We start from the raw sequence: 27,809 nt of genomic DNA, 5'->3' as shown, positions 1-27,809 counted from the left end.
GAAGCAGTTATGGTTTCTGTGGTTACAACAGTGGTTGGGGCTCCAGGATCACTGATTTTTATAATTGAATCACATCCATCTTTGAACATTCTAAACCACCTGTGAGCTGTGCTATATGGAAGCATGGATAAGCCTCTTTTAGCATTTCATATACTTCAGCTGATGTTTTCTTGAGACAGAAAGAAAATTTGAGAGCAGTATACTGTTCCTTGCACGTCACATCTATTTTTACATAGGTGAAACCGAATAGGCATAAATTGACCAATCGCCAAGGTCACACAATGCACACTAGTCAACTGCGCAGTTACTGTGTGATGCTATGTGTTTGGTCTTAAATTCCACAGCTCAGCTATAAATAGCAAGCAGTATGGTTGTTCATGAAAATTTATGATCATTCTATATTGAACAGCTCTCATATATAGAATATGAAAGTTCAGGTTGGCTCTCTTCATGGTGAGATAAGCTGAATAAAGTGAGTCTCTGCTTGAGTGAGAGCAGTCTACTTCAGTACTCTCATTGAATCTCTCTTTGTAAGTGTGCTTGTTTTATGTAATTAATTTATAAGTACCTAAAAGGTAATTAATACCATCAGTTCATGTTTGTTTTTTTTAAATCTTCTGCTGAATGAAAGACAAAGTTGCATCAGGATTCCTGCAGCAGTCAGCTGAATTCTGAAGACGACGATGACAGCCATTTATATGACTACAATGCTGCTTTCAAAGTGTTTTTTTTTTTTTTTTTTTTTTTTTGTGGTTTCACTCACAAGTTTGAAAAGGCGTAGCCAGGTGGGCAGGAGTGGCAGTGCGTAGCACACGCTTCTTGATTAGACTGGGGTTTGAGCCCGTGACCACCAAATATGGAGGATGCGGAAAGGTCAGGGAATGACCACCACATATCCCCGGAGCAATATGGCCGTTGCTAATGCTCCTAAAACCAAATAACAACAACAAGTTTGAAAAGTAATTTTTAGTTTTTTTACAAAATTATGTTAAAGATATGTTAATATGCAGTAATATAAGTAAAAATTGTTAATACAATACCCACCTTTTGGAGGTGAAAAATTCAACGTGTAAGTGAACTGATCACATCTTTTCTTTTTTAATTTCAATTTTTTGTGGACCTTAAGCAAAGTTAAGTCTCTAGTTAAAATACCAAAAGAACTTCAGACTGTTGCTTACTTGTATTTGATTGTGCTGCAAACTTTATTAAGACTTTTTTTTTTTTCTCAAATCACACCCACATTTTCTTAGTCCACTTTGATTTGATCCCACAAACATCATACAAATCATGAAGAACAGTTATTTTAGTGTTATCATTGCTGAACATTAGAAGGTACAGATCGAGTATCTGTAATTTTTGCTATTCCTTTTGTCTGCATTTCTGTTTGGGCAGGTGGTGACATTCCTTTGAGCCATAAAAAATCAGTATAGCATAAACCAACCATTACAAGAGTTCCACAAATTCCAAACACCTATAAATGAAAACCTGTTTTTAGATAAAAATTAATAATATTTCTGTGGTTTATTTATACTAAATAGAAACCATGTACAGTAGACTGTCGAAATAACTGCACTCCAAATAATATACCATTCAAGCTAATGGCACATTGAGATTGGATGTTTACATACGGCACAGATGTCTTGCAGTGCCAAAAAAAGAAAACAGCAACTCACGTGATTATTGTATTTGTTTACGTTTTCCATTTTGAAAGTGAATTCTGTATTGATATCACTGATTATACTGCCGTTTTACATTTATTTTAAATTAAAACCCCTCACTATGGCTCCTAACGTTAATAAACCGCATACAGAGAAGAAAATGAACAACAACATTAAAGCTTAGTGACAAACTTTATATAATCTGAACTATTGCATTAGGGTCACTGGGAATTGCGTCCGTAAATTGCATGTGTTTTCTGGTCGATTTGCCTGTTTTTCTGGATGAAAAACCCCAGTTTCTGGGGGGAGGGACTTTGCTGTCTATGTCTGAAACCAACTAACTCTGTCACGGAGTGAAAAAAGCTATAAAAGTTCCTTGCGTCATTGATGGGATTCAAACCCGGGCCTTTTCCACTTGGTGTGGGGAGGACAGTGACGATACAACTGTGCTACTCATGCAGACTAAACTTGATATAATAAAGAAAATAGAATGTGGTGTAAACAGGAGTGTATTATTGGTATAATATAACATTGGATCATCAACATTTTTGTTTTTTTATGTGCAGTTAATAAAATTGTATTCTTTCTCTATTTCTTATTTAGCCTCATTATTTCTGCATTAAATATATTAAAAATAAAACTTTCTAGATAATGGAAAAATCGAAACAATGGCACTTTGAATCCCCGAAGATGCCATTATTCTGAAAGTCTACTATACTAAAGAGATTTTGCTTTAAAATTTTACTGAATATAAAAAGTTTATTTTATATAAATTTCATAAATTTTTCGTTATTGATGCATGTAGTCTTATATTTATGACATTTATGTTTTCCATTTTGCTACAATGACATCACTATTTTACAACATTTGAGTATTTTTATATATGTCACAAATTTCCACTAGAGTGATATTACAAAATTAAACAATGCACCAGAATTGTTTTTTTTTTGCAGAGTGAGATAAAATGTATGAGTGTGTTGATCAACTATATCCAGTTCTGCCTATGAAGTGAAGCTGCACTAGTTCTCTGTCAATTTTTTTAAAAATAATGATAGCAACACGTTACATATTTTATCCAGCTCACTATTTTGCTTGGCCATTTTATTGCTCAATAAAATTGCTGGTAGTACAGGATATGGCATGAGATCAGAAAGGTGCTGAAAAGTGACATGTGCAATATTGGACCATCCACGTAATAAAACACTTCTCACTTTCTGTAATGATGTGAGCAGAGGATCTTCCAGAAAAGCATAAATCAGGACTGATCAGATCACATGACTTGTCTCCTCCTCCAGCATCCATCCTTCATGTTCCTGGCACATGACCCTATTTTTTAGTTGTTTTTGTTTGAGATCTGGGGATCTTGTGAAGGTCTACTCCTATAGTGTATTCTTTGTAGACTTCTTCACATGATGTGCGTACTGATACCTTGATGTACCAGCATTAAATTAAGAGGTTAATTGTTCCCTGATTGGCTAGAATTATATTCTATAATCCACTTTAGATGTCAAAGATATCGCTCCATTGTCTTATTTTTTGCTGCAAAGAATGTGTAGAGTGACTGTAAAATGCCAAAAAAATTAACAGCAGCCAAACAGCTTTCTGCAGATGTGGTCCCTATTAAATTAAGACTGTGTGAAGCACATGGAACTCGTACTGCTAGTTTGTTGACTTCCTTGAATCTGGCTTAGACTCCAGAATACATTCCACTGATAGTAGTGTTGTCATATATAACTGAGATCTGCAATTTGCTACATCTATTCCATGTTTATCAAGAACAGATGCTACCATGTCAAAAAGATATTTCACATCATGCTTTTCAATGGGAACAAACATCAAAGAACTCTCATGTACTTCACCATCTTTTGATACATAACAAATAATGACCGATTACTCATCTGTGTACTTATATTAGGAGTTGAATCTTCATTTTTTATGGAAAGCTTTTTCTTTTTTCATAACCAAATTCATGTTTTCACATATATTCATCAGACATTTTAAATCACGTCAAACACAGTTAACACAATAAATTATTCTAGGATCAGAATATGAAAAACTGAATACAGCTCACCAGTCTTCTTTTAAAATTCACGCTATTTTCTTAAAATGTCACACCACAAACTTATTCCGCTGTTTACTCCTGCTTTCTTTACATATAACTCACATGTACATATTTGTGAGTACAACTGTTTTTAAACAGGAGAATGCATGTTTAACTCTCTACTAAAGAAGTCAGTTTTAACACGATAAGCATGAGACAACAATCATAGACGTTTATACATGTCCATACACTAATCAACTGCTCATACTTGAATTATATCAAAAGATGTAATTCGCAGTCAGTGTATTAATATGGTATAAATTATTATAATAAATATTTTACTCCTCTTTTCCCACTTTTCAGAATAAAAGTGCCTAGAGCCTACAAACATTAAAATCCGGCCCTGGGCCATACTGTTGCATGCATCCCTAAAAACAAACATTGGTTAGAACAAACTTCCATCTAGTGTTGAGGAAGTGGACAGTTTGAATAATTTTGAAGTAATGATTTTATTGAGTAATTTTCAAGTTGATTAATGCATGAAATTGAATAATGATTTTTAATTAAATTTGAAGAGGCAGGCAAATGATTGGAAAGGATAGACATATAAGGTTTTTTTGGCTTAAATTGTATAACCTTCCTTCCTTGCATGATTTTGTCACTAATAATTCTAAATACTCATTTACAGCTTTTTTTTTATCTTATAGAAACTCTCAATTTATGATGCTGTTAGGGCTAATTGTATAAGGTAGCTTTTATGGAAACCTGCTCGCTGCATTGCCTCAAGAATATCTTGCCATATATTCACCAGTCTATCTAGTTATGTGACAGAGCCTTGTGAAGTGTTTGTAAGCAGATGACCAGCTATATGACCTGTGGGAGACTATAAATTATAGTGTATCTGAGTCTATTCCCACAAAAGTGAATCAGTATGTGCTACAGTTTTTGAATACAGAGGGCTGGGATTCATCATAGGAGACAGGCAGTCTACTACAGCTTACATTTATAAAACAATCATAGTGGACTGATGGCAACAGATCTTATGCTGTTTGTCTGCATCTAGCAAACTTAATCATGAAATACTTCATGATTAAGTTTGTTATACTACCATGAAATATTATTGAAGGTGTCTGGGCATCTCCATTACAGTCCATCTCTCTCTCTCTGTTCTACAGGATAAACTGTCTGCAGTTTATTTCATCAACAACCAAAGAAATTCTGCTAAGAAGCTATCCTGCATTTGGTGAAATTATGGGATATATGCAGGGTTAAAAATCAGACGACTAACTTTCTTAACAGTAGGTTCTGTGTAGGCTGTCTAAACTCTAATAATAGGCTCACCTTACTTAATGGCAGTACAAGCCAGAATGCTCTTAATGCTGAGAGTGACTTTATGTGAATTAGCTGTACAGATTTACTGGCAAGTGGCCTCAGACAAGTTTCAATTGAATCTACCTTGTGGATGCAAAAAAGTTATTAGAAAGCAGTAGAAATCGTACATACCGAGGCTACTATCCTTGCTGCAATTCGGCGGCCATCATTTCCAATTGATATCATAATGAGATTTGTGGAGATGAAATAAAGTATAAGCAGTAGTGTATCATTGATAAGAAACTGTGGAGGGAAAAGAAAAAGACAATAATATATAATATTGTTATTTTATGATTAAAATTCATTAATATATATATTTTTTGGATTTGTAATGTTATACAGTATCTTATCAACTTATATAAGTATAATACATTTTTACTTGTACAACAGAACTAGGAAAAGGTTATTCTGTGCTTAAGGCAGCTATTTGGAATTGCTCCACTTCCTCAAGCAAATTATATCACATGAACCTATGCTATCATTAAATCCCCTAACTCTTATCAGCCTTGCACAAAGACAGGTGCTATTTTCTCTACACCCTTATCCTAACTGTGATGCATGAATGTTTCAATACAAACGGTGTGATTGGCTGCAAATATAAAAAGATATGAGGCACAATCAAAAAGTTTAGGGACTGTACTAATATTTGGAAAATGATGGAGCTTACTGGGTATTCAGATGGATCTCCTTTGAAGTAGCCTCCTTGTCACTACCTTGCCATTACAGCCTAGTTGGCACAATACATCACTGTCTGCCAATTGTTTTGCGCAACATGTAAATTGACCCACAAACATAATATGCTTATGAGTACATTCTTGGAAAACTTGTGACTTGTCACAACTTGCCATGATGCTGCAATTTCGAGATACAAAAGTTGCCTGACTTTTTTATCTTGTATTTTGTATTTTGTAGCTTAGGTTACAAATGTTGCTCGACGTATTACTTCTCTTGAAATTTTACCACAAGAAAATTAGCAGATCCACGTGTATTTTCCTAGTGTTAGATTAATACTTTATTGTAATGCATTTGTAAAATTAGGGAATTATTGATATTTTCTTATTTTACTTTATTTGATTTTCATATTTGCAAATAAATTTCCTTCACATTATTTCCTTATTTATTCAATTTTCTTATTCCACTGTTTTCTTTGAAACTATTCTTCTATGGGGCATATGTTGCTGATGAAATGTGCACAGGCACTGCAAGCATTGTGACACCCAAAACAATAATAAGCTAATGTTTGATATTTTTTGCTGTTATCAAATACTGCTTTCCACGGTCCTGCCTAAGTTGCTAATATCTTTTTAAATTGTATAGCATCACTGAATAGATGAACCGAAGCCACTATACATTTAAAAATCTGAGACGTCTTTAGGACAGCTTTTCAAAGCTAATTGGCTGCTCATCAGCTGGTGGGTGGTCTATTAATAAACATATGCTGAACTGTGGATAATGTATTGTCTAAGTGAACAGCCAAGTGGTGCATGAAAGTAAACTTTCCATTTTAAAGATATAACTTATGTTTATCTTTAACACAGAATTGGACCACATTTGCTATGCACAGTACAATAATATAAGATTTCATTGTAGCAGTTGAAACAAAATTGAAATGTATGTTTGCTTTGCCTGCATTCAATTTCAATCACGAAGAGGCACTAAAGACTTAAAATGAACATGAAGCCAAGAGTCTTAGTGCTGAATGCTGTCTTCAGTGAGAACAGAGTTTGTCCATGATTGAAAATTGAATACTGGTAATACATTAAATTTTTGATTTTATTTTGACTACTGCTTTGAAATACCCCTGAAATCCTGTAGTATTTTACTGCATAATGCAAAGAAAGCCGAGTTCTAATAGTTAAAGGCAAACAAAACAATTATGTTTTTTAAATGAAAGTTTTTCTTCCATCCATTGCTTTTTACTTGTTTTGCTTCCATACACCATTGTTGTTCATTTAGGATACATTCACAGTATTTCAAAGTTTTTAACAGTTACCTTATAGGCCTACAATATGGGCCTCACGTGTGACCCTGCACACGTAAATGTAGTAATGAAATTCATCCCACACTTTCTCCAGCATATTGTTGCTCTGCGTGATAGCTGCAGTAATAAGTGCCCCCAACTCTTATAAAGTGACAAGTAAGGGGGGGGATCACAAACACCAAATCTTTCATAACGCCATAGATAAAAAAATATAACGCCATAGGTAAATTCAAAATGCCATAGATAAAAATGTAAGGAATTGAGGCCTGGTGATCTCGGTGTCCAATGAAGCAAAGATTCGTCATCACAGGAAGCACAGCCAATCCACTAACAGGTTTAATTGTTATTCAGAAACTTTTGCATCCTCCCTATGGAAATGTGACAGAGCTCCCCCCATCTTGCTGCAAAATGAAGTTATCTCCATCTCTTGTCAGCTGCGGTAGTAACCACTCGATCAGCATGTAAAGGTAGGAAATGCCATTCAGAGTGTCTTCGGCGAAAAAAAGAAGGGACTATAAATCTTTTTCACGGAAAACGTTTACGCTTGGACTGTCCCATTCATGTTCCAAAGTTTAATGTGGATTCTCACTCCCAAATACGAGTGTTGTATCGCTTCAGTTTACACTAAGATGGATCCTGGCTTCATTGGTAAGCACTAATCTGTCTATGAAATTTTACGGTATCACACAGTTCTTGGATGTTACAACAAAATTCGCACCTAGAAACTTTGTCATGTGGTTTTAAGGATTGTAACAAATGAATTTGGTAAGGATGCATGGAGAGTCACCTGGGAACATGCCAAGCACTTTTCTGTAGAATTCCAAACTCTACCTTATTAGTCAGTTTTGAGGGATTCCTTAGATGAGCCTGTTGTACCTGTTTACTGGTGCATCGTCTGTGCTGGGATGATCTGTGCTTTTACCCTTGCAGATGCATTCGTGCTCTATGAATTGCCTATACCATTTAATAATGGAGTCTCAAATTTGTGGATTTCTGTGAAATTTAGTTCGGAATGATCGCTGCGCTGAAACACTTGATTTTGTTTCATGAGAACTGAGAACACAAAATTATTCTCTATAGGTGATGCCATTTTCAGTGCAGCACTATCTGGCACAGACATCCCAGATATCTGTGCCATCACCGTTGCAGCAAACACACCTTTGATATTTACGCTTTTATTTGATAGCATTTTTGTAAAAGAAACATGTAGTATATTGATGATATTAAGATAATAATGATAATGATATTAAGAGGGAGACCAGCGGAATTACTGAACAAAAAAGCCGTGAATTAGGGTTGAATTTGAAAGTGTCTGAAATTCTGCCCAGACACGATAGGAGGGAGTATATCATGAGAGCTTTCTCGATCAATTCGGTCCTTGAAAGATTGTGCAAGGCTCAAGGGGTAGAATTTTTTTCAGCCTGGTCTGTACTTGTTAACAGGAGAGTTTGCTTCTACAGGGATGAGATACACTTAAGTAGAAAGGGTGCAAAAATATTTGCTGATTCTATCAAGGCAGTGTTAGGTGGGTCAGAAAACTGCAAGCTTGGGGGGGACACAAGGACTAATAGATTAACAGTAGCCACTGGCAGAGGTGAAAGTGATTCTTGCACTGCTTGTATTGGAATGAGCAGCAGCCTGGAAAACAAGCTGCAGGGTATTTCAGAGACTGCTGGCAGTCATTGCGGTACAAGTAAACACATGGGTTGTGTTAGGATAGCTAAGAATAGAAACAGGTGCATGTATACTTGTGTGTACACCAATTCTAGAAGTTTGGTAAATAAATTTGATGAATTTGAGGTATAGTTCAAAACATCAAAGGCAGATATTGTTGGGATATCAGAGACATGGTGTCACACAGATATAAGGAATGCAGAACTGGAATTTGGGAAGTACAATGTGTACAGAAAGGAGAGACAGGACAGGAAGGGAGGAGGGGTTATGCTATTAGTTAAGAAATACATAAAATCCAAGGAAGTGAAGCCAGTTAGCATTGCTGGACAGTGCAATGTCGAGTCAGTTTGGTGTAACATAAGCATTGGGAGATCAAAATTGGGAGTAGGAGTATGCTATAGGTCTGATGAGTATAATAAGAAACTGTACAGGGAAATAGTAGGCCAGTAAATTAGAGAGTCTTATAATGGGGGATTTGAATTTCCTAGATATAGACTGGAATTTGTGGGATGGTCACTCACACACTAGCAAGGCTTTTGTGGATTTGTTGGTTGATTGTTTTCTACATCAGTATGTTCGGGAGGCAACTAGAGGCAGTAATACTCTTGATCTGATTATCAGTAGTGATTAATCATGCATTAACAATCTGCAGATAAAGGAACCACTAGGTGGCAGTGATCACAGAGTGCTGAAGTGGGATTTACTCAGAGGCAACTACCATCAGGAGTAAAGGGAAGGGTTTTTGCTTTCGTAAAGGCGACCATCATGGTCTGAGACAGTATTTAAAATCTATACAGTGGGACCAACTGATGATGTTACCAACAGTAAATTCAAAATAGGAAGCATTCAAAGAATTTATTTTGGAAGCTACTAGGCTTTACATACCAACTAAGAAATATTGTTCAAGGTTTAGGTCTAAATGGATGTCAGATGAATTAATGAGACATATGGCAGAGAAGAAAAATGCAGGATACATATGAATTAATGAGTGAGATGGAAGCCTATGATAGCTATAAGCTGGTCTGTAACCAAGTCACAAACGAGATTAGGCAGCAAAGGCAGATTGTGAGAAATCCTTGGCAAAGGATGCAAAGAAAAACAGAAAAGAGTTCTTTACCTATGTATACTCTAGAAGGAAAGGGATGAATCGGATTGGTCCACTGGATATTGATGGTTCAACTGTTGATGATCTTGCTCGGTGGCTAACAAACTAAACGCGTATTTTGCATCTACATTCACACATGAGAAGTTATTCAGGAAGGGGAATGCTAGAGGTGAAGTAAATTCTGGCAGTGAGCTAGATGATTTTGTAATCACTGAGAGGAAAGTGGAGGAGAAAAGTGTTGAGGATAAACATAAAAAAGGCACCCGGGGTGGTTGGGATCTATCCAGTTATATTAAAGGAGGCAGCAAAAGAAGTAAGAAAACCCTTAGCCATAATTATGAGAGCTTCTTTGCACTCAGGGGAGGTACCCATAGACTGGAGATGTGCAAATGTGACCCCAATTCACAAAGGAGATTCAAAGGCTGACACAAATAATTATAAACCTGTGAGTTTAGCTTCTGTTCCAGGAAAATTAATGGAGGCACTGGTTAAAGAAGCACTGCAGGATCATCTACACAAGACTTCAGTTATAGCTCAGACACAGCATAGTTTTGTTAAGGGGAAGTCTTGCCTGACCAATTTGATTGGATACTATGATGCAGTCACAAAAGAACTGGATGCAGGGAATAACTTTGATATTATATATTTGGATCTCAGAAAGGCTTTTGATACTGTTGCACATGGAAGACTGCTGCACAAATTGGAGCTGTGTGACATTGGAGGCAAATTGCTGCTATGGATAAAGGGATGGTTGAGAGGGAGAAGACAGAGAGTGGCAATCAATGGACACTGCTCATCATGGACTAATGTTATTAGTGAAGTTTGTCAGGGTTCAGTGTTGGGTCCATTGTTGTTTTCTGTATTTATAAATGATATTGATGATGGTATAATCAAGCTTAATGTCCAAGTGTGCAGACGATACAAAGGTTCGCAGGGTTGTTAAGGACACTACTGACGCTATGCTGCTGCAACAGGATCTGGAAAGGTTGAGCAGATGAGCTGAGAGGTGGCAAATGAAGTTTAACATTGACAAATGTAAATTACTACATATGGGAAACAGTAACCCCAGAGCAACGTATCAACTCTGTGGTACTACACTGACATTGGTAGAGAATGAAAAGGACCTGAGGGTAATTGTGCAAGCAGATATGAAGTTCTCTGAGTAGTGCAACTGGCTGCAAGAGTTGCTCATGGTGTCTTGTCAATGATATACAGGAATTTTTCTAGCAGGGATAAGGAGGTGATTATTCCCTTGTATAAGGCAACGGTCAGGCCACACCTTGAGTACTGTATACAGGTCTGGAGGCCTCATTTCAAGAAGGATGTAGAGCTGCTGGAACGAGTACAGAGAAGGGCAACAAGATTAGTGAAGGGAACAAAGGGTTGCTCTTATGAAGAAAGGCTTAAGTTTTTCAAATTAGTGTCTGGAGACTAGGCACCAGCGAGGTGATCTGATAGAGGTGTATAAAGCGTTGAATGGTTTGAGCATGCTCCATGCCGATGGGATTCTTTCTCTTGCTCAGAATAATCACCTGAGGGCATAAATTCAAATTGAGGGAAGATAGATGTGCGGAAATTTGCCTTTAGCCCACGGGTAGTTGGTTGGTGGAACAGACTTCCCTTGTTGTGGAAGTTGATAGCCTAAATAAATCTAAGGCTCAGCTGGACAGGTATTTTGAACAAACGGAGGGGTGAAATGGGGGTGGTTTTTTTTTTTTTTTTGCCTGATGCTGCATAAGCGTGCTTTCTTGCATCATATGAATCTACTAATGCTAATGCTAATTTGGCATAAACTCTCAAATGCCAAATGTGTATATCGAAAAATCAAAACAGCTGTTCTGGTGGTGGCTTATATTTCTAACGTATAGCAGATCAATAAAATCAAAATTCGTATGCATTACCTGCATTTGATTTCAATAACGGTGAGACTTTTCTGCCCTCACTGAAAACTAAATTTGAACTTAAGTCCAAGCATTAATGGTGATTATTCAGCATTTGGTTTTCAGTTAGAGCAGAAAGGTGTACGGTCTAACTTGAATGCAGGTAATGTGTAGAAATTCTGATTTTATTTCATTTAGATTCCTCCACAGCTCTATAATACTATGAGGGTAAGCTGAGAAACATTCGGTTGTATTGCATGCAGAAATTTGAGTCAAAATTAAAAATATATTTGTAAAAATATAACTATTGATTATTTGGAACTTGATCTTACAAGACTGAAAGGTAATCTTACAAGGCTGAGCTTAGACTAAATATGAGGTGTGGCCGAAAACTTTGAGCCAAACTTAAAAAGTGAGTAGCTACAATCCCTAAACGTTGTGTGCATGGTGTTTCATCTGCTTTGTTTAACCAACCAAATTTAAAGGTTGTAATAAAAGTGTTTTTTTTTTTTTTTTTTTTTTTTGTAGATGTCTAAAATGATACCTCCAGCAAATCAGTTTATAAACAAAAGCATTTCCAAGATCATGTAGTTGTATGAACTAAACGTATTTATTCAAAGAAATCAATATCTTACTGGTCAACCTTTGGTCATAATTGACTGCTTCAATGCATCATGGAAGACTATTAATTTCTATTAGCTGAAGATTTTGTGTTCTTATCCTCATTCAAGTCATAGAGTAATTGGAACATGGCGCTAATTATGCATTCTGGTTCGTACAAATATGTTCACAATTGAGATCAGGGTGCTGTCCACCACAATATTCCACTTATTCTCTTCAAAGCACACATTCACAGTCCTTGCTTTGTGTCATGGAAGAGTAAGGGACGCCTCCATAAAATTTCCACAACATAAGAACGCAATTGCCCAAAACAAACTAGAATGCAGAATTTTTCGATCCATGACCAGTGGACCTAACCTGTTCCAAAAGAAACACTCCTAGACCAAAATCTTCCTCGTAGCTTCACAATTGGGTACAGGTTTGGCTAGCAAGCATTCTCTTGTATCCATATGGGCCCACCACCGAACTCTGGGAGACTCCGTAATAACATTAGGCCACGTAGAGCAGTGTCCATTTATTACCACTCTCTGCCGTCTCCCACCCAACAGTCCCTTTATCCAGTGCAGTAACTTGCTCTTAATGCCATACTGCTCCAATTTATACAACAGTCTTCCATACACAACAGTATCAAAAGCTTTCCTGAAATCCAAGTATATGATATCAAAATTATTTTTTGCATCCAGTTCCTTTGTGACCACATCGTAGTATACAGTCAAATTGGTCAAACGAGATTTCCCCTTTACAAACCCATGCTGTGTTGGAACTATTACTGCTGTCTTGTCTAGGTGAGCTTGTATCACCTCCTTAACCAGTGACTCCATCATTTTCCCCGGAACAGAAGTTAAACTAACAGGTCTATAATTATTTGTGTCACCCATTGAACCTCCTTTGTGAATTGGGGATACATTTGCACATCTCCAGTCCATGGGAACCTCCCCTGACTAAGGATGCTCTCACAATTATGGCTAAAGGTTTGCTTACTTCCTTTGCTGCCTCCTTCATTATAACTGGATATATTCCATCTGCCCCAGGTGCCTTTTTTATGTTTAACTTCAACAATTTCTCCTGCACTTTGCTCTCAATTATTGCAAAATAACTTATCTCCCTGTTAGAGTTTGAGACTTCTGGCATCCCCCCCCCCTTGAATAACTCATGTGTGAATGTAGATGCAAAATACTCATTCAGTTTATCAGCAACTTCAGCAGGATCATCAATAGTCGAACCATCTATGTTAAGTGGACCAATGTGATTCAGAGTTTACATAAGTGAAGAGCTCTTTGATGGTTTTTTTTTTTTTTTTTTTTGCATCCTTTGCCAAAGATTTCTCGTAATGTGCCTTCGACTGCCTAATATCCTTTGTGACTTGATTACAGACTAGCTAATATCTGCAGTAGGCTTCTGTGTCGCCTGATAATTTATATGCATCCCATGCATTTTTATTTTCTGCCACGAGCTTCATTAATTCATCCGACATCCATTTAGTCCTGAACAGTATTTCTTAGTTGGTATGAAAAGGCTTGTAGTCTCCAAGATTAAGTCCCTGAAGGCTTCCCATTTAGAATTCACCATTGGTAACATCATCAGTTGATCCCACATTTCAGTGGCTAGGGACTGAAAAAAAAGTGTGGATTTGTTTTTGTTATCAGTTTTATTAGTCGCAATTCTTCTGTGGAAGTACATAGCATGCAGCTCTACCCGTGGAGGCAACTTGTTCCAGTAATCTAATCAACGACTAGCTAGCTAAAATAAAACTTCCTACAATTTAGACTAAGCCAATTTAGACTATCTAAGCCACTTCCTCTGTAATTTGATTTATGCCCCCTAGTTCTGGAATTATTTATAACAGTGAAAGTTCTGCTTTCGTTTTCATTTTATTAACCCCTTTCAGAGCCTGACCTCAATCAGGTTCCCTTCGAGGTGCTTGGTTGCAAGCTCTATAGTCGACATAATCGGAGTGATTCCTCGTAAAGTCGCCCTTCTGCCGATCTCCCCATGCGAGTTGCCGAGTTGCTGTTCTTTGGATCCTTTCAAGAAGCTCAATGTCTTTTTTCATATAAGTTTCCATACTTGGACACAGTGTTCCAAATGTGGTCTTACAATTGCCTTATACAGTTGAATTATGACCTTCCTATCTCACAGGATAATGTTCGTTAAATCATCTCTATAATACCATGGGCGCCTCTTTACATTGCTTTGAAAACTTCATATCTACCCCTATCGTAACTCGTAGATTCTTTTAGGTCCTGTAAGTTACAGAAAGGTCCGGACCATCACAGCAACAGTCTTCACTTTATACAGGTTTCTTGACAATATCAACACTAGGCATCATGAAGATCTCAGAGCAGTTATCATTCATTGGCACGCTAGTTGGTGGCTACAGTGGGAAGAGTTCCTGGTTGTAGGCATGAACTTCAATATTTACTTTGTTCAGCAGATTTATCAGCATTCAACTTCTGTTTTCCCCAACTCTGTTACTGAGGCAATTTGGCATATTAAGACAGATTATGAAACGCATTTGACTAAGAGAGAGAGTAACCAAAAGACAATGAATTATTTTCTTATGTTAACACAAGAAGAAAGGGGACAAAGAATGGTATAACCGTCAATAATCCTACACAGTTTTCTGACAAAATATTTCACATCTATAGTCACACGTAAAGATGTTTCTAGAGATAGGAACAGCAGATGTATATTACCGATTGGGATTTAAATTATTTTATGTTAACTGAAAGGAAGTGGCATTATTATGGCAAACCTATAGTAATAATAATGAGAGCATCCTCAGATTCAAGCTGATGTCCCTACAGACTGGTGATTTGCAAATATCCATCTCGTATATATGCATGCATATCAGCTCAGACAATACTAATATAATCGCTCCAATTTTCTGTGCAGCAGCAGTACATTAGCACCCAGTGTGGGTCGTGATTTGGGATACATAGGACAATACTAATTGATATCCATTCTGTATGCTCAATTGCAAATATTTGCTAATGCTAATGCTAATACTAACAGGGTCTTCCACCTTTAAATAACTTTCGCTGACCGTGTTAGTATTAGGATTAGTAGAGGCGTATGATGCAAGAAAGCAAGCTTATGCAGCATCAGATAAAAAAAAAACCACTCTTATTTCACCCCTCCATTCGTTAGAAATACCTGTCCAGCTGAGCCTTAAGTTTATTTAGGCTATCAGCTTCCACAACAAGGGATGGAAGTCTGTTCCACCAACCGAATACCAGCTGGCTAAAGGCAAATTTCCGCACATTTATCCTACATTTGTCTTTCCTCAATTTGAATTTATGCCCTCTCAGGTGTTTATTCTGAGCAAGAGGAAGAATTCCATCGGCATTGAGCATGCTCAAACCATTCAACGCTTTATACACCCCTATCAGATCACCTCGCCGGTGCCTAGTCTCCAGACACTGTAATTTGCAAAACTTAAGCCTTTCTTCGTAAGAGCAACCCTTTGTTCCAGTCACTAATCTTGTTGCCCTTCTCTGTACTCGATTCAGCAGCTCTACATCCTTCTGGAAATGAGGCCTATAGACCTGTATACAGTACTCAAGGTGTGGCCTGACCATTGCCTTGTACAAGTGAATAATCATCCCTGCTAGAAAAATTCCTATATATCATTGACAAGACACCATGAGCTACTCTTGCAGCCCGTCTACACTGCTCAGAAAATTTCATATCTGCCTGGAAAATTATCCCCAGGTCCTTTTCATTCTCTACCACTGTCAGTGTAGTACCACTGACAGTGGTTAGGTTGCTCTGGGGTTACTCTTTGCCATATGTAGTACTTTACATTTGTCAATGTTAAACTTCATTTTCCAACTCTCAGCCCATCTTCTCAATCTTTCCAGATCCTGTTGCAGCACCATACTGTCAGTAGTGTCCTTAACAACCTTGCCAACCTTTGTATTATCTGCAAACTTGGACATTAAGCTTGATATACCATCATCAATATCATTTATAAATACAGAAAACAACAATGGACCCAACACTGAACCCTGAGGGACTCCACTAATAACATTAGTCCACGATGAGCAGTGTCGATTGATTTCCAGTCTCTCTCTTCTCCCCCTCAACCATCCCTTTATCCATAGCATAAATTTAACTCCAATGCCACACTGCTCCAATTTGTGCAGCAGTCTTTCATGTGCAACAGTATCAAAAGCCTTTCTAAGATCCAAATATATAATATCAAAGTTATTCCCTGCATCCAGTTCTTTTGTGACTGCATCATAGTATCCAATCAAATTGGTCAGGCAAGACTTTCCCTTAACAAAACCATGCTGTGTCCGAGCTATAACTGAAGTCTTGTGTAGGTGATCCTGCAGTGCTTCTTTAACCAGTGCCTCCATTAATTTTCCTGGAACAGAAGTTAAACTCACAAGTCTATAATTACTTTTGTCACCCTTTAATCCTCCTTTGTGAATTAGGGTCACATTTGCACATCTCCAGTCTATGGGTAGTTTCTTATTATACCCCTGAGTCCAAAGAAGCTCTCATAATTATGGCTAAGGTTTGCTTCCTTCCTTTGTTGCCTCCTTTAATATAAATGGATAGATGCCATCTACCTCAGGTGCCTTTTTTATGTTTAGCCTCAACAATTTATCCTCCACTTTCCCTCAGTTATTACAAAATCATCTAGCTCACTACCATAGTTTACTTCACCTTTGCATTCCCCTTCCTGAATAACTCCTCATGTGTGAATGTAGATGCAAAATACTCGTTTAGTTTGGTAGCCACCTGAGCAGGATGATCAACAGTTGAACCATCAATATCCAGTGGGCCAATTTGATTCATCCCTTTCCTTCTAGAGTTTACATAGGTAAAGAACTCTTTTCTGTTTTTCTTTGCATCCTTTGCCAAGGATTTCTCACAATCTGCCTTTGCTGCCTAATCCCGTTTGTGACTTGGTTACAGACAAGCTTATATCTATCATAGGCTTCCATGTCTCCCATTAATTTATATATATCCCATGCATTTTTCTTCTCTGCCATATGTCTCATTAGTTCATCTGACATCCATTTGGTATAGAATTTAAATACTGTCCCAGACCATCGTAGTCGCCTTTACGAAAGCAAAAACACTTCCCTTTACCCCTGATGGTAGTTACCTCTTTGAGTAAATCCCACTTCAGCACACTGTGATCACTGCCACCTAGTGGTTCCTTTATCTGCAGATTCTTAATCCATGAAGAATCACTACTGCTAATCAGATCCAGAGTATTACTCCCTCTAGTTGCCTCCCGAACATGCTGATGTAGAAAACAATCATCCAATAAATCCACAAAAGCCTTGCTAGTGTGTGAGTGACCAATCTACAATTCCCATCTATATCTGGGAAATTAAAATCCCCCATTATAAGACTCTCTGATTTACTGGCCCACTCTTTCCCTGTACAGTTTCTTATTATACTCATCAGAGTCATTAGGCCTATAGCACACTCCTACTCTCAATTTTGATCTCCCAATGCTTATGTCACACCAAACTGACTCGACATTGCACTGTCCAGCGATGTCGACTGGCTTCACTTCCTTTGATTTTATGTGTTTCTTAACTAATAGCATAACCCCTCCTCCCTTCCTGTCCTGTCTCTCCTTTATGTACACATTGTACTCCCCAAATTCCAGTTCTGCATTCCTTATATCTGTGTGACACCATGTCTCTGATATCCCAACAATATCTGCCTTTGATGTTTTGAGCTATACCTCAAATTCATCAAATTTATTTACCAATCTCCTAGCATTGGTGTACACGCAAGTATACACCTGTTCCTATTCTTAGCTACCTAACACAACCCATGTGTTTACTTGTACCGCAAGGACTGCCAGCAGTCTCTGAAATACCCTGCAGCTTGTTTTCCAGGCTTCTGCTCATTCCAATAGAAGCAGTGCAAGAATACTTTCACATCCGCCAGTGGCTACTGTTAATCTCTTAGTCATTGTATCCCACCAAGCTAGCAGTTTTCCGACCCACCTAACACTGCCTCGATATCATCAGCAAATATTCTTGCGCCCTTTCTATTTAAGTGTATCCAATTTAAGTATACAACGAAATGATCTGTATAGTCTCACAATATCATGGATCGTGTTCACTGAATACACATTAAGGTAAATTTGTGTATGCCATCTGTGAAAAACACCACAGAGTAGGTTCAAATGTCAGAGAAACATCCTTTAGTAGCAGTCACCTGTAGAAATTTTGGGGGAAGCTGCACATTAGCTTAAAATCATAGTCAGCAATCCGAAACGAAGTTTGGAATGGTATTGCTGACGTTCATGAACGCTAAAGACGTGGGAGGAGTTGCTATGGATCGATAAATCTTGCTAAATTCCAGTTCATTTCCAGTATACGTGTTTGGGTTTGGAGATTACCCAGAGATATTTCTGTAGGAGTATATCTACTTGGCTATGAAATTTGGTAAAGATAGGCTGATAGTGTGAGGCTGTTTCAGCTATTTCAGTCTTGGTCGGTTCCTGGATCCATGACGTTTTTGGACTTTTTTTCCACGTTTTGCGAAAAAAAAAAAAAAAAATCTGTTCAATTCTGCGTTACTGTGGCAGTACTACGGAAATGGACCTAGTCATCAACATGGCAATGCTCCCTATCAGTAGCCTTGTTGTGAACAATGCATTTAAGAGTGTCGCCAGTTGAGAAATTGGATGGAATCTTACCAAATTGAACACTTTTGGACGAATTGGAATATCAGATTTGTCTGTGGTGAAAACAGCTTGCTTTCAAATTGGCTCTGGCAGCTCTTTAGCAAGAGTTACAGAAGCGAATTCCAGCCTGCTACAAATTCTTAGGAAGTATGCCCAGAAGGCTTTGTGAATTGCATGCCGTCTTTGAAGTTGTTCGTGTGTTCGAGTACGTTTGTTCATAGGGTTTATAAAGTATAGCCCCTAATTATATGCAAAATTAATAAGACAATAGGATATTTACTCAATTTAATTCCCTTCTCAATTTGAAAATTCAAATGCCGATTTTTATTTAGAAACAATCATTTTATTCAATAAGAAAAATGCAAACATCTTTACTAAATTCTTAAGTTCTTACCAGTAGTGGTCTGTTTAAAAGGGGGAACTTTTCATGCCATTTCATTAGCCAAATTATTATTACTACAATAGCTTGCATCAAAGTGGTGATCGTCACAAATCTATAGACGTTATAACGATAGCTGTCAGATGGATTCACAGCTCCTTCTTCTAGACTGATGAGAGAAGATAAACTAACAACCTGGAAAACAGTAATGTTGATTTAGATTTGAATTGTTCATATACGTTCAGCATACAAGAGTAAGTGATTTCCTGTTTGAGTACAGAGGTGTAAAATTATCATAATCCAAAATGGTGAAATGTGCACATTTTGTGGAACTAAGTGTCCAGAAAGTGAGGACCTATCAAAAAAAGGATTGAGACTGAATGCATATCTGATTAGTCGCATTTGGGAAAGTTGCTGCTTCAGTGGCTGTCATCTGACATGTTACTGCATATCTATATGTTTTATGATAACGTTGCATTTAACCATGTCCGGAAAACCATGTGCATTATATTTTATCTTGAAAGTCGGAAACTGAAACTGTTTATCAATTGATAAAACTAGCATTTGGAGAGGAAACATGAGCCATTTATGAAATTCCGAAAGATTATTATTTTCAAGTATGATGAATTCAAAAAAACAAGTGTCCTAGTGCCCTTCAAGCAAAGGAAACGTTTCCAGAAGAACAACAACCATGCAGGTTGGACGGCGGTTACGATTTCTGTCAATCCACACAGTGTGGAAAACGTCAGAATTCGAAGTCCATTGAAGAAGGTATGAATTCTGTCTTTATGGAATTTGTTTCGTGCAGATTCGTGGTCGAGGCTGAGTCAGTCGGCCACGGATAACTGCTTCGTTTTATATCTTCTGGTTGTTGTTGTTGGGTTTTAGGTGCATCAGCAACTTAGACCATATTGTGCTGTATACAATATGTCTGTAAATTGAGTGTGTTGTTTGGTCGATTTGAAGGAAAATCCAGAGTTTCCGTGAGGAAAAACCGTTCAGATATATATACACTGTGCTGCCATTTTATTAGGTACACCCCTGCTGTTCACACAAATGGTATGTCCCACAGCGTTGCAAGCCACATGACCACAGTTGTGGATATAAATGCAGCAGAACAACCTTTCTAGTATCAGTTAAGCGTACAAACAGTAAGTATGTACCAAGAATGGGGAAAAGGAGTGATCTAACGGACTTCGAACGTGGCATGGTAGTAGGTGCAAGACGTACTGGACAAAACATCTCAGAAACGGCAGCTCTCCTGAACTTTTCACGCACCACAGTTTCAAGGATGTATCGAGAATGGGGCAACGAACAGAAAACCTCTTCTCATCGGCACTCCTGTGGAAGAAAATCGCTTGTTGATGAGAGAGGTCAGGGATGGCTAGAATTGTGCAAGCAAACAGACGGGCAAAAATGGCGCACATCACAACAGAATACAACCTTGGTGTGCATAATAATATATCGCAACGGACCACTAGTCGCGCTTTGTCGCGAATGGGCTACAACAGCCGACGGCCACGTCGCGTACCTTTGTTATCAATGAAGAACAAGAGAGCACGCCTCCTGTGGGCACAGCAACACCAGCACTGAACTATCGAGGATTGGAAAACAGTTGCTTGGTCTGACGAGTCGAAGTTCCTGGTGCATCATGTTGACGGAAGGCTCAGAATTTGGCGAAAACAACGTGAATCCATGGACCCGTCATGTCTGACGACTACTGTGCAAGGTGGTGGGGGCAGTGTTATGGTGTGGGGAATGTTTTCTTGACACACATTGGGTCCATTGATACTCATAGATTCACGTCTGAATGCCACATTGTACCTAAACATCGTTGGTGACCAAGTGCATCGGTTCATGTTGACGCTTTATCCTCAGTGAGATGGTTACTTCCAGCAGGATAATCCGCCGATACACAAAGCACGAATCACTATGGAATGGTTCCAGGAACATGACAATGACTTTTCTTTGCTGCAGTGACCCGCTCAATCCCTGGATCTCAATCGTATTGAACATCTTTGAGATGAGCTGGAAAGGGCTGTTCGCTGCAGGCCTACACCTCTCTTGAATCTGAAGAACTGCGTGACACACTCATGTCTGCATGGTACTCCATTCCTGCACAACATTTTCGGCATCTTCTTCAATCCATGCCTAGACGAATTCAGGCTGTTTTAAAAGCTAAAGGAGACTCAACACGCTACTAGGTAGGTGTACCTAATAAAGTGGCAGCACAGTGTATATCTGAATGGTTTGAGATCGACTCATCCACTTTGTGAAAAAGACCGATAAAAATTCCTCGTGTCATTGATGGGATTCGAATTCAGGTCTTTTCTACCCGATATGGGGAGGACAGTGATTATACCAATTGTGTTACTCACGAGGGCCTATCTCCTAAAAATTAGATTTTTTGTCCAATAAAACAGGCATATCAACCTTATAGTAAATGTAATGTAATATTATTTTTTAAAAATAATTTGAACCTTTATATGAACGCTTACAACACCTCTACTTTTTTATAGGTCCCTGAAGTTCGAGCCTGTATTAATGGGAAAAAATTGAATATCGAGATGTTATAAAATAACATTACAAAAAGAGTTTATCGAGTAAAGGTATTCATGAAGACATGATACATACATTAGGAGGATTTGTCCCATTATATATAACTGTCAAAAATTGAATGACTGAAGCAGCATCAAAGATGAACAGCGCAGAACATCCATTAGTAGCAACCACTCCAGAAACATCGAAAAAGTTCATGAATAGTAATTTTTAAAGAAATAATAAGGGCTACAGACGTTGCAAGTGAACAGTGCAAAACAATGAGTCCCCTGCCTTTTGACACCCCATCAGAAACGTCTTCATTCAAAAGTTATCGCTCATTATCAAGCAGATTTGAAAAATTTCTGGCTAAATATGTAACTGTGCACTGGCGGATCCAGAAAAAAAATGGAAGGAGGGGCATCATTTGTGACAGGGGGAGCACCATTTTGTGCATTGTTTTTGCACAAATAAAGCACAAAATTATGCACAGAATAAAACAAATATGACACTCAAACGTAATGTGACTGGCAGACACAAGTGCACAGCTAAATTCTGAATTCCTTTGAAGCAAACATTACGCACGACCGAACTGCGTGACGCCTCGAACTAAAATGGCGATCACATCTTCATCAGTGTTGCCAACTGTAGTCAGTTGAAAATAGCTGAGCCACAATGCAAAAATAGATAAAATCCTATGTTAACAATGAAAAAATAATTTTTTTTGTAGCTAAAGGGAATTTAAACGATTGGTGTATCGTTTTCGGAGTATACTCCGAAAAACGACAGGAGGGGTACGCGCCCCGGTGCCCCTACCCTGAAACCGCCTATGTAACTTTGGATGAAACATAGCTTTTAAGTTCTAACAAAAATCAAAATTGTAATCAAAAGAATGGAAACACACTGAATCACCGTCTCAAAGAAGGCCAAGTGAGGCTCATTGGCAGACACGCAGGCATTTGTCTTCTGGAAGTCAAAGAAAATAATGGTAGATTATTTTCCAAACGGACAAATATAAATGGACTATAAATACTAGATGCAATCAAGTAAAAGAAGCCAGGTTATGTTAGTTAGGTTAGTGCGCATGTATGTCAAGCGTTAAAGCAAGTAAAGCGATGAGGTAACAGAACGTTGCGCCTATATTCGATCATTTTGCTATTTGCCAGCGAAAAAACACCATGACTCTCGAAACGAGTGACATTTTGTGAAAAAAAAAACAAACAAACCGTAAATATTTCTATCGTCACTAAACTGATTTTCACCTATTCTCGAAACGGAAAAAAAAAAAAAAAAACATTTCTGGAACCAAATTTGGATTGGATGAGTGGAAATTGCCGACTCAAAATTCTGTTTTCGGGATGTTTAAGAAAGAAAGACACTACAAATCTTGGGTATCATGAATGTGGAGCATCGCTAGAAAAAAGTGAATTGAGTTACAATATAAAATAGTGGAAAGTCATTATCAGATAATAACTCCTTCTATGCTAGGCTAGAAGCGTATAGACAAATTTTAATTTTGATGAACTGGTAATGACGCGCTTTTCAGTGAACTTTCTGCTGTTGATCCCTCGTGGGTAGCAAAAGTAGTGTAATCACCGTCCTCCCCACGCCGACTAGAAAACATCCGAGTTCGAATCTTGTCAATGACGCGAGGAATTTTTATTGGCCTTTTCGCAACGTGGCTGAGTTAGTCAGTGGTCTCAGGCGAGGGCAGGATGGTTTTTTCGTCTAAAAAACTAAATCGACCATTGAATCAACAAAACCCATAAATGTTCTCGTGTCACGTCATTGAGAGGATTCGAATTCTGGCCTTTTCCACCCGGTGTGGGGAGGGGTACAATAGGCCCAATTAAGAGTCATTATAAGGATTTTAATATTACTACAATTTACTAAAATTACCAAACTATAGAACACCAGACACTATACAGACACTTCAATTTGCAGAACTGATGCCTATGAGAAAACTTTTGACCCCTCAATAATCTCGTTGGTCTTTTCTGCGCCCGTTCCCACAAATCCACGTCCTTTCTAAAATGAGGCTTCCAGGCCTGTATTATGCAGTACTCAAAATGGGGCCTAACCATGTCCTTAAATTAATCTGGATAATCACCTCCTTATCCCTGCTGGCAAAATTCCTGCATATCATTGACAAAACCCCACGAGCTGTCCTGGCAACTGTTTGCACTATTAAGAGAACTTTATACCCGATTCTACAATTACTCCCAGATCTTTTTTCAATTTCCATTCCTCAGTATGGTACCATACAGTTTGCATTAATCTGAAATTACTGAAGTACAGTACTTTGAAGTACCAATATGAAGTACCTTGCATTTGTCAATGTTAAACTTTAATTGCCATTTCTCAGCCCATCTACTCAATTTGCCTAGATCTTGTTGCAGTAGCATACCCCGGTTACTGTTGTTACACTCCCCCTACCAAACTTTGCAGATATCTGCAAATTTAAACATTAAACTTGATATGCCTTCATCAATATCATTAATGATTATAGAAAATAATAATGTGTCAGTACTGAACCCTGGGGGGGCTCTACTAATAATATTAAACCAAGAATTGCAGCAGCCATTGACCACTCAGTGTTTCTCCCACTTAATCGCCCGTTTATCCATAGCAGTAACTTGCCTTTAATGCTGTACTACTCCAATTTGTACAACAGTATCAAAAGATTTTCTGAAATCTAAGTATATGATGTTAAATCATATTTTTCATTCCTTCCTTTGTTCATCCATTCCTTTGTTACTATGTCATATTATCCAATCAGATTGATCAGACTAGATCGCCTCTTAAATTCCTGCTATGACTGCAGTATAACTGATTCCTCTCTAGATGGTGCTGCATTAAAGAAGTAATTCTTTAACCAGTGACTCCATTATTTTCCCCTGGAACAGAAGTCAAGTTAACAGGCCTGTAATTACTCATATCATAGTGTTATTATTAGTGTTATTATTATTTATAATAACACTATAAATAGTGTTATTATTTTTTTTCGTTTTGCTTCAATAATTTATCTTTTGTTTCTTCTCAGTTATCACAAAATCATTCAGTTCCCTGTTAGAATTCGACAAACTTTAGGAATCTCCATCCATAAAAATATTCTCATATGTGAATGTAGACGAAAAATTCCTATTCCTATGAATGGTTAAACTGTTTATGATCCTGCCCACGTTGCTGACAAGTTTGTATCTTTAAGTTGGTATAAAAAAATCTTGTAGCTCCAACAATCACATTCCTGAATACTTACCATTCAGAATTTGCTGTTGGTAACTTCATCAGTTGATCCCACACAGAATTTAAAATCTGTCCCAACCCCCTGTAGTCACCTTTATGAAAGTAATAGCCATTCCCTTTACCTTTGACAGTAGTTACATCTTTAAGTAAATTCCACATCAGCACACTGGGATCATCACTGCACCCAGGTCTTTTAACTGCAGGTTCTTAATGCATGAAAGAAATTCGCTGCTGATAATCAGATCAAGAGGATCTTTCTCTTGTTGCCTCTCTAACAAGCTGTTGTCGTAGAAAACAGTCATCAATAAATCCGCAAAAGTTTTGCTACTGTGTCAGAGATCAAGCCACAAGTTTCAGTTAATATCTGTGTAGTTAAAATCTCCCCTTATAAGACATTCTGATTTACTGGCCCACTTTGTTTCTCTGTGTAGTTGTTTGGTATACTCATCACAGTCGTTAGGCCTATAGCACACTCCTAATCTCAATTTCGTTTTCCAAGTTCTTAGGTCACACCAAATTGATTCAACGTTGCACTAGTCGCCCATGTTGACCGGAGGCACTGCCTTAGATTTAATATTCTTCTTAACTAAGAGCATATTCTCTCTTCCTGTCATGTCTCTCCTTTCTATACACATTGCATTCCTCATACTGAAATTCTATATCCCTTATGTCTAAGGACACCACATCCACGATTTCACCACAATCTTAGAGTTCGATGACTTGACCAGTACTTCATCATATTATTTATTAAACTCCTAGTATGAATATGCATGCAATTATACACGATTTTTCTATTTTCCACCCCCCTGCTTCTTTTGCTTCATAAACTACAGGGGTGTGATATAAAAACAACAAAGATACTCGGGGATTAATAAAAGACAACAAAGTTAAATTTTTTGTCATGATCTAATATTTCGATTTTGTAGGCATAATCAAAACTTAGAGGGAATTTGCTTTAAAACCTGAGCCTTTTAGTTCTAATTAAAGAAGGTACAGTTCTACGAGAAGTGTACTATTTGTAGTATATTGTGATGGAACCTTGTTTTCTTTGGATAAAATTCAAAACAAACAAATAGCAACAGGCATGCACGTTATAAAGTTATTACTTACCTTGAATTTTTCATACTACTATAAAAAAACTGAAATATATAGTAAAAAGCAACAGATTTATAAGGGCTTGTGCGCTATGGATCTCCTCTACTAGTCGCTAGTCACCAAGATTATTGGAAGCAATTGCAGATAATCAGGACTGCAGTGTAAGAAAGCTCTAAAATATCGACAAGAAAGTTATCAGCTAAGAAAATTGCTAGAAGAAAACATCATCAGAAGCTTACCTCAAGGATTCCGGAATATTCCTTTGCATATAAACCCCAACTTATTCAGATATGATACTCACGGGAGCATTAATCACATATTCAGGTATGATTCAAACCAAACTGGACATCTTGAAGACAATCAAAACTGGACATATTGAAGACAATCAAATACTGAACATCTCTGAAGAACAATCAAAACATTATAACTTCATGTCAGCAGCAAATGGAGCATCTTGTATTGGCTGACAATTGAAGAGTTTTTGAATAGTGTATTTTTTAATGGTGATTTATGTATTCAAATAAATATTTTTGATTAGACAATGGGAAAGTTTATAATCAGAATAAAATTACGTGGAACTGGCTAGTCGCCTTTCCAAGATCTTTAGATTAACTGAATCAATAGAATGGACGATCATTGACTCCCAAAAAATCATGTACGCTGTGAAATAGATAGGTGGACAACGTAAACTATTTGTACGTTTCAAGTAACATGAGTTCATTAGTTCATTCATTCTTTCTCATATTATATCAGACTCTTTAGACAACGTCCAGTAGTTTATAATTATTTAGACTTATTAAGCAAAATTACTCTACTAGAACGAACCAACTTATTATTAAAACGAATTGTATGGGCTACTTACGGCTTCTAATAATCTTATTACACCAGCAGGAGTACGTATAAATTCAAAATTAGCATTTTCCAAAATACGAGGCATCGTTGAACTAACCACCCATATGATTAATTTATACTTCTGATACCACTGATACCATGTCGCTGAGCCTGACGCATAACTGGGTAGCTTGCTTTATGGTCAACGAGGAAGCAAGGCTGAGAAGTTGAGCGTTGGGGAAAGGCCTAGGAACGCACTCGACTTTTAAATTATGTACTGCGGTTTAGTTGAGTGACACTTATTAGTGTTAATAGCGTTCAAGGGCGTTTCACTGTGGCAGTGGCAGCGTAGATCTTTTCCACGCTACTTAAAAGAAAAATGGCTAATTATGATGCCATATTTTCAATATACCATTGTGCCTTTAAGCCAAACGAAAAATTAATGTGTTTCAAAGGCAAGGAAAGAGAAAAATCTTAATATAACAATTTATCCAATATCATATCTATCTTTTAATAATTTTCAATTTTCATCTCAGTTGCATTCAGTCGTGGATCATTCTTAAAATAATTTTTTAAAAACTTCACGCCTTGCAACTTTAAATCGAACCTTCCTTTTCCTTTATAGCTTCACCTCTTTTTTCTTCTCAGCCAATTGTTATATTCTCTATATTTCCTTTTCGTCTTATCAATCTTCTTTTTCCTTCATTTTCTTTTCATTT

General features: G+C 37.5%; 1 protein-coding gene across 1 annotated transcript; it reads right to left on the bottom strand.

The window, feature by feature from the left end:
* Positions 1–1,198: 1,198 nt before the first annotated feature.
* Positions 1,199–27,311, bottom strand: LOC150089877 (uncharacterized). The gene is made up of 4 exons (XM_090368876.1): positions 27,122–27,311; positions 19,396–19,575; positions 5,203–5,313; positions 1,199–1,471 (listed from the first exon to the last, which is right to left on the bottom strand). The coding sequence occupies exons 1-4, from the start codon at positions 27,194–27,196 to the stop codon at positions 1,313–1,315; spliced, it is 525 nt and encodes a 174-aa protein (XP_090225002.1). The 5' UTR covers positions 27,197–27,311; the 3' UTR covers positions 1,199–1,312.
* Between the last annotated feature and the right edge of the window lie 498 nt (positions 27,312–27,809).

This window comes from Mastigoproctus giganteus, chromosome 2 (assembly GCF_048544385.1).
Source record: "Mastigoproctus giganteus isolate SK-2022 chromosome 2, ASM4854438v1, whole genome shotgun sequence".
Classification (NCBI taxonomy): Eukaryota; Metazoa; Arthropoda; class Arachnida; order Uropygi; family Thelyphonidae; genus Mastigoproctus; species Mastigoproctus giganteus.
Note: the sequence above shows the minus strand (reverse complement) of the source record. Positions and strands in the feature narration are given on the sequence as shown.